The sequence below is a fragment of the Drosophila santomea genome, chromosome 3R (genome assembly GCF_016746245.2).
Source record: "Drosophila santomea strain STO CAGO 1482 chromosome 3R, Prin_Dsan_1.1, whole genome shotgun sequence".
Lineage (NCBI taxonomy): Eukaryota > Metazoa > Arthropoda > Insecta > Diptera > Drosophilidae > Drosophila > Drosophila santomea.
The window spans coordinates 5611249-5619203 of NC_053019.2; the positions used below are offsets into that span (position 1 = coordinate 5611249).

Below are 7955 nucleotides of genomic sequence, written 5' to 3' on the forward strand. Positions count from 1 at the left end.
ATAATCACTTTATTTCCATCAATATTTAAAATTTTGTTTTCCAGCGATGAAATAATCTTATTAAGGGCATTTCAATAAAATATATAATCTTTATAAATCCAGGTCTCACAATAAGGAACGATACTTAGCCATTTCGACTTCAGAAAATAAGTTTAAGTTGTTCCGCGATCGGGAATTTCTAGCAACTTGAAGACAAAACGAAAGGTTGTTAATTTTAAATCTGCAGCTCGAGGATAAATGCATCCTGGGCGGCAGTCACGGCAGTCACGGCAGGAGCCTTCTGTTGACGGAGACGTTTATTTTATTCACAGCTGACAGCAACAGTTTGCTGCTGGCGAACATGCCCGACCACGCCCCTTCAACAGCGCCTGGCCTTCGTCCTTTTGACGGCATTGTGTGTGTGAAGGACATGCCCGAAAGTGGGGAACACAAAAACCTTCCGGCATAGCTGCCAGTGTATGCAACTGCAGCTTTTTGTAGTAATTTTTACATTTCAGCCCCATCATTATTAAAACTATGAGATGTCTGGGACCAGCCACGTTACCCTGCTTTGCATGCTCTAAATGGATTATTCAAAGCCTGGTCCCTCAATCGTGCTGGGCCTTAAAAAATCCACAAGTGTGTCGCACGTCCCTGGCCAGATGGAATGGCGTGGCACCCTAGTACCATCCAACTTTCCAAGTGAAATGCAATGAATTTGCTTACAGCCATTGGGACAGACCCTTCGTTTCGATTTATTTCTTTTCTGCACTTATCGATGCTTGTTGCACGTCCGTGGAGCCACAACAATTTCGGTGGAAAGCTGTTTTCAATCTCTTGGCCCCTTTGGGCAACCCCTGCACTCGGGTTTTTTCGTTTTCGCCTTGTTTATTTCTGTTTTTCCCAAATCAGTTGGATATCTGCCATTCAGGGTCCAGTTCCTCGCTTCCATTAGCCGTGGAATTGTATGCTTTGCACGTTTTGTTACTGCGGCGGATTTATTTTTAACTTTCAGCACAGTCCGGCACTTTGTACTGATCCATTTCAGGGTTGAATTGGCCCCAAAATCCTTCACCCAAGTAGGATTTAATTAGAGAATGTTGGGGAAAAACACATTCCGGCACCCGAACACTTTCATTCAGAAAAACCTAAGAGTGGTTAAAAATACTCGAGGCGAATTTATCAGCTGCCGCAGCATCAACAGCAGATTGCTGTTGGCCGTATTTTTGTGCTCTTAGCCATTTCTATTTGCATTCCCGGTGGCGGCGGACAGCCAGCAGAAATGTGCAAACTTAGTTCGACGAACAATCGCGCAATTAATTGGAAATAATTGCGGAATTCATTGCGCGTCAACCGCAGCAAATATTTATGAATTTTTGATTACGATTCGCGGTAAAAGCCCTTTGAGAGACGCGGTTCGGGAACATGATTTCAGCAGAAGCAAGTTTTCCACTTGGTTTCATCCTAACGAGCCTGCTATTGGTTTTTCTCGGATGCCACGGAGAAAGGACGAATGTGGGTAAGTAAAGTGCATTTTTCGCTTAAGTTACGTAAGCAGGAACTCGCAGCGCAGCATGCAAATGTGTCATGTATTTTTATGCCGCATACGGACCGTTGGCCGATGGCCGATGGCTTCGGCGAATTCGCGAAATAAAAATATAAACAGAACCCACTAAGCAAAACAAAGAGCGAAAAAGAGTGTCACTCTCTCTGAAATACTATTTGCCTGCAGGCCTCGTCTACGAGAACACCGAACCGGATCTAGAGAAGATCTTCCATCTGGCGATCAGCAAGGCGAATGAGGAGAATGAGGATCTGGAGCTGCACGGGGTGTCCGTCTCCATTGAGCCAGGAAACTCCTTCGAGACCTCCAAGAAGCTCTGCAAAATGCTAAGGGTATACTTCAACTAAAACACTAAAAACACTTGCCCAAGCAATAGCTAGGGATATTTAAATATTGCGGTTATTGAAATCATACTCTTCCACTCATGCACAGCAAAATCTGGTAGCCGTGTTCGGACCCACCTCGAATCTGGCCGCCCGTCACGCGATGAGCATTTGCGACGCCAAGGAGCTGCCCTTTTTGGACACGCGCTGGGACTTTGGGGCCCAGCTGCCGACCATCAATCTGCACCCACATCCAGCAACGCTGGGCGTGGCCCTGCGGGACATGGTGGTGGCCTTGGGGTGGGAGAGCTTCACCATCATCTACGAGTCGGGCGAGTACTTGGCTACCGTGAGGGAACTGCTGCAGATGTACGGCACCGCTGGACCCACGGTCACGGTCCGCCGCTACGAGCTTGATCTGAACGGGAACTACCGGAATGTACTGCGGCGTATACGCAATGCAGATGACTTCTCGTTCGTGGTGGTCGGATCCATGGCCACCCTGCCAGAGTTTTTCAAGCAGGCCCAGCAGGTGGGTCTGGTGACCAGCGACTACCGCTACATCATAGGCAACCTGGACTGGCACACCATGGACCTGGAGCCATACCAACACGCCGGCACCAACATCACGGGTCTGCGCGTCGTGTCGCCGGATAGCGAACAGGTGCAGGAGGTGGCCAAGGCACTTTACGAGAGTGAGGAACCCTTCCAAAACGGTAAATCAAAAAATAATGTCACCCCCACCTGAAAGTGTCGTGCCACTGGGATCTAGACAATTTATGCAAATCCGAAATCCATTCGCTTGGCTGAATTTAAATAATTGAATTGCACTTTCATGGCCCCCAGCGCTGGTGGAAATGATAAATGACGTTAGCCTTTATGACTCCTCCTCCACAGTGTCCTGCCCCCTGACCAACAGCATGGCCCTGGTCTACGACGGCGTCCAGCTTCTGGCCGAGACCTACAAGCATGTGAACTTCCGGCCCGTGGCCCTCAGCTGTAACGATGACAGTGCCTGGGACAAGGGCTACACTCTCGTCAACTACATGAAGTCGGTGAGTCTGGGGCACAGTGGGGTACTTGAAGTGGCATAGCAATCAAACAAAGCTAAGCACGACATTTTAAATATACATAAATGATCACAGAAGTGGCAATGCATCAACTTTTTTCCTTGACTCACTTCATTTGAATAAGATTTCTAGCTTGTTGTTTGGGCTATTTTTGATAATAATATCTTATAACGCGTCGGTTTTCTACTGTTATTCAATACGTGTTGACTTGTTTACAAGAACTCGATTATGTTCTGCCCAAAAATACGGCTTATAATCCTATAAATTTTCAACATTTTCACTTCTTCTGAGAACTTTTTTCTCTGTACGGAAAACTTTCTGATTCTGAATAACTTATGCAACGAGTCTCGGTCAGCAGCTAACGCTGAATGGCCTCACGGGACCCATTCGGTTTGACTACGAGGGACTCCGCACGGATTTCAAGCTGGAAGTCATCGAGCTGGGCGTTTCGGGGATGCAGAAAATCGGACAATGGAGCAGCGAGGATGGCTTCCAGGAGAACCGCCCTGCCCCGGCGCACTCCTTGGAGCCGGATATGCGTTCGCTGGTGAACAAAAGCTTTGTCGTCATCACGGCCATTGTGAGTAGTGGGCGTGGGCATAAAGGTCTGGGGCCAAGCTGACCTTGACTTTCCTTCAGAGTGAACCCTATGGCATGCTGAAGGAGACCTCCGAGAAGCTGGAGGGCAACGATCAGTTCGAGGGCTTTGGCATCGAGCTAATTGACGAGCTGTCCAAGAAGCTGGGCTTCTCCTACACGTGGCGCCTCCAGGAGGACAACAAGTATGGTGGAATCGATCCCAAAACCGGCGAATGGAATGGCATGTTGCGTGAGATTATTGACAGTGTGAGTTTTGGCACATAAATCTAGTCCACATCCGTTTCTCTGCGGCCATTTAAATCAGTTAGCTTATCTCATGTGAGTCCTGCGTGGTTATTGATTTGCATTGAATAGCCATAAATGCTGCCATCATCGTTAACGTAAGCGTTAATGCCGTCATAAATGGCAGTCTATTTCAGAGTGCCTGTGGCCTCAATTGCCTCAAATTAATTTGGTTTATAGTTAAGCGATTAATCTGATATTCCCACATACTGCTGTTCGCATTTGGACACCATGATAAGTATATTAATTCCGCTTATTAGCAAACTTTGTGAGCTTTCATTCAATGATATACTTACATGTAACTTAGCTAGACAAATACCTTAAGCAACAAAATAGGCTTTTTACCGTCTAAACGTTTAAAATTCTATTACAACATGAGTGGTATTGACTAGTTTATTTATAGATCGATTCTTATAGTTTTTCAAACCATAAACAAATTACATCTGACTTTTCCCATGAGAGTTCCAACACCTCTAAGATCCAGAACGTATCAATAGCATGAAAGTAAATGAGGCACGATTTGTTGTAAATCACGATTATTTAGTTATGTTTTGAATCCTTGAAGGCGGTGTAGTGGAATTTTTGGCATGGGTGGATAGGCCTTCCTCCCTTTTCTTATTAAACAGAGACGAAATATACCGCGATCCGACTCTGCCCAGGAAGTGTCCGAATACGTTTCCAAATGTTCCTCCTTGGGGCGGAACACCATCAATCAAAACTCTCCGGTACTCCCTGTAGTCATGAATAAACCTTTCAAATTGTTGCCTGTCTGCGTCGGATAGAGGAACGTCTGTGGGATAGCGATGATAAAAAGCGATTAGCTCCGGAATATTTCTTTCCTTAATAGAGTCATTCACAAATGGATTGTGAAAGATGTTAAGCAAATTATTCCTATGGGCCTCATAGCTTGAACTGTATGTGCAAGCACTTGCGAAACGAACAATGCCTAATAATACGCATATTAGCAGGCTGCTAATATAAAACTGCATAGTTTGATTGGTTTTTAGAAACTAACAGTTGATTTCGTGGTAAGAGGCATTTATAGTAGTCAATCAAATCACTTCTAGAATCTAACCTGCACCTATACTCAACGTCATGTTAATCGCAAACAATTCCTAATAATTACAACTCATTTAAGTATAATTTCTTAGAACATTTAATGCGCTTTCAATACTAAAGTAGCTAAAATATAGATCCGATTAAAGGCGTGCAATTATATTTAAAATTGCATAGTAATTAGATGATTCTTTAATAAATTTGCGCGCTTGGCAAATTCAAACCCATATTTTAAACATTGTCCAATTACAAAGCTCAATCGTGCGTATGCGCCATATTTACATGTGCATACACATTTCTATTAATAAATTCATGAGTTCATGGTTACAGAGAGGCCAAACAATAATCTTTCATATTTAATTAGCGCGCTGACATGGGCATTACGGATCTGACCATGACATCGGAACGAGAGAGTGGCGTGGACTTTACCATACCCTTTATGAGTCTGGGTAAGAGCATTACAATTTATTCAGCAAGTAAATAAACACAGTATGAAAATCAAAATGCCTCATAAATTATAACTTTATTAATTTAATTTTACATCAATTTCTATAAATATTTTCTACATTTTATTTAAATATTTTTAATGACTTGCTCCTTATCAAGGGCCTAGTTTCAATTTTCAATGAAATTGAAAATATTAAATACTACCGATTAGCTGATTATTTTAAACCACGAATCAATTCCAGGAATCGGCATCCTTTTTCGCAAACCGATGAAGGAGCCACCGAAGCTGTTCTCCTTCATGTCCCCGTTTTCTGGAGAGGTCTGGCTCTGGTTGGGTCTGGCCTACATGGGCGTTTCCATCAGCATGTTCGTGCTGGGACGTCTTTCTCCGGCGGAGTGGGACAACCCGTATCCCTGCATCGAGGAGCCAACGGAATTGGAGAATCAGTTTAGTTTCGCCAACTGTCTGTGGTTCTCCATAGGTGCTTTGCTTCAGCAGGGATCTGAACTGGCTCCCAAGTAAGCCCCATTATATTTATATTAAAGTTAGTGCGCTAAAGGTAATATCGTTTTTAAGGGCTTACTCAACTCGGGCCGTGGCCGCTTCCTGGTGGTTCTTCACATTGATTCTGGTCTCCTCTTACACTGCTAATCTGGCGGCTTTTCTCACTGTGGAGTCTTTAGTAACGCCAATTAACGATGCGGATGACTTATCAAAGAACAAGGGCGGAGTAAACTACGGGGCCAAAATTGGGGGAGCTACTTTTAACTTTTTTAAGGTAAGGTCATGACTATGACTATCTGTCTATCCAATCTGTTTATCCAATGTCATGTATGAGTGCTTTTGTCCAGGAATCAAACTATCCTACATACCAGCGGATGTACGAGTTCATGAGGGATAATCCGCAGTACATGACCAACACCAACCAGGAGGGAGTTGATCGAGTGGAGAACTCCAACTACGCGTTTCTCATGGAGTCGACCACCATAGAGTATATCACAGAGCGTCGATGCACGCTCACCCAGGTGGGAGCATTGCTGGACGAGAAGGGATACGGCATAGCCATGCGAAAGAGTAGACAGCTGAGAGTGCACGTGGTATTGGGACACATGCTGACCAAGATCTGTGCTTTCAGACTGGCCGTACAGGGACACGTTGAGCCAGGCCGTTCTGGAGATGCAGGAGCAGGGACTGCTGACCAAGATGAAGACCAAGTGGTGGCAGGAGAAGCGCGGCGGGGGAGCATGTTCGGTAAGTGACCAGCCTAATCTCAATCTCTGGCAGCTCGTCCATGTGTGGGTGTGTGCAGGATTCGGACGAGGACTCTGGCGCCGTGGCCCTGGAGATTAGTAACCTGGGCGGTGTTTTCCTGGTGATGGGAGTGGGCTCCTTCTTTGGCATCTTTGTCTCCCTGCTCGAGATGGTGCTGGGCGTTAAGGAGCGCAGCGATGAGAACCAGGTATCCGCCAGGGAATATTCCAGCTTCGAGAATACCCCGCCTCACGATCCGACTAGCTGGCCTGCCTTTATTGCACACACACTTTAAAACTTTGACATCTCCGACATCCTCCGAAAAACCCACAGGAAGCCCCCGACTCAGATGCCTCCTCGCTGGGATTCGCTAATTTGGGCGGCGTCTACCTGGTCATGTTTGTGGGCAGCTGTTTTGGCTGTATTTACGGCCTGGTCAACTGCGTGGTGAGCGTCTACTTGAGTGCGCGGGAGAACAAGGTAACGCGGATGGAGACCTATAAATATTTCCTGCTGTTCGTGACTAAAACTGCCGGAGAAAGGGTCGCCCTCATCTGAATAACGGACTCGATTCATCGGCTCTGCTGAACGACAGCTCGAAGCCATAAATACATTCACAACCTTTTCATTTGTGTCGTCTTAAATATTTCAATTTTCCTAATATGTCATTTTGTTCTAAACTACAATGCCTAGTTCATGAATGCTTTACGATAGATTTCATCTGCATGCCAGTTTCGCCCTTCTATTAGTGAAGTGTTTACTCAACAACTGCACTTTCGTATCGGCAGGTGAGCTTCAAGACGGAACTTCTGGACGAGATCCGCTTCATATTACAATGCTCCGGCAATACCAAAGCGGTGAAGTATCCGAAGAACTCCTCGCGATCCAATGCGAGCTCGAAGTCAAAAGGCTCTTCCATGTCAGTGGATTCATTGCCCGAGGATAACTCAGAAGCTGATACACCTGGCAAGCATAACCATGCCAAATAGTGAATTAACCAGGCGATTGTATCGTTTGTATCACACAGTGAAATAGCATGCATGGAAATTTATAATAATAAAAAAACTATTGTGAGAAATATTAGGTTTTGATGGGATAATAAGATTAAGTAATTACGCTGCGTATTATATAAAACTTGATGCCTATATTTGACCGAGAATCTAAATAAAATCGGTACCACTCAAAAGTTCTAATAATGATTCCTTGGAATCGATAACAATTTTAAACCGTCTCTTAATCAATATCAAATATTGTAAGGCTCTTCTGTTTCAGAGAGTTGGTATTAAGTAGCAGAGTTGTTTGAGTATAAACATGTCGAACTTAACTTTTCCCGACATGGGATATTGTAAAAAGTTTCCCACTAAGGAAAACGACTAGTATAA

General features: G+C 44.8%; 2 protein-coding genes across 5 annotated transcripts; one reads left to right on the forward strand and one right to left on the reverse strand.

Moving 5' to 3' along the window:
* The first annotated feature begins 1218 nt into the window (after window positions 1-1218).
* Window positions 1219-7815, forward strand: LOC120452688 (glutamate receptor ionotropic, kainate 3). Of its 4 annotated transcripts, XM_039637038.2 has the most exons (14): window positions 1220-1498; window positions 1712-1875; window positions 1976-2582; window positions 2764-2921; window positions 3295-3516; window positions 3576-3782; window positions 5239-5323; window positions 5564-5840; window positions 5899-6100; window positions 6174-6396; window positions 6458-6573; window positions 6632-6781; window positions 6907-7053; window positions 7362-7812. In XM_039637038.2, exons 1-14 carry the CDS (start codon window positions 1405-1407, stop codon window positions 7560-7562), a joined length of 2853 nt encoding a protein of 950 aa, XP_039492972.1. In that variant the 5' UTR covers window positions 1220-1404; the 3' UTR covers window positions 7563-7812. The 4 variants fall into 4 exon arrangements, 3 of the variants coding, with proteins under 3 accessions (XP_039492973.1, XP_039492972.1, XP_039492974.1); XM_039637039.2 differs by lacking the exon at window positions 6907-7053 and having other exon boundaries at window positions 1219-1498; window positions 7362-7815; XM_039637040.2 differs by lacking the exon at window positions 6632-6781 and having other exon boundaries at window positions 1221-1498; window positions 7362-7804.
* On the reverse strand, window positions 4194-4900 carry LOC120452689 (protein Turandot X). Its single transcript, XM_039637042.2, has one exon. The coding sequence runs from the start codon at window positions 4805-4807 to the stop codon at window positions 4355-4357; it is 453 nt and encodes a 150-aa protein (XP_039492976.1). The 5' UTR covers window positions 4808-4900; the 3' UTR covers window positions 4194-4354.
* Window positions 7816-7955: the final 140 nt, after the last annotated feature.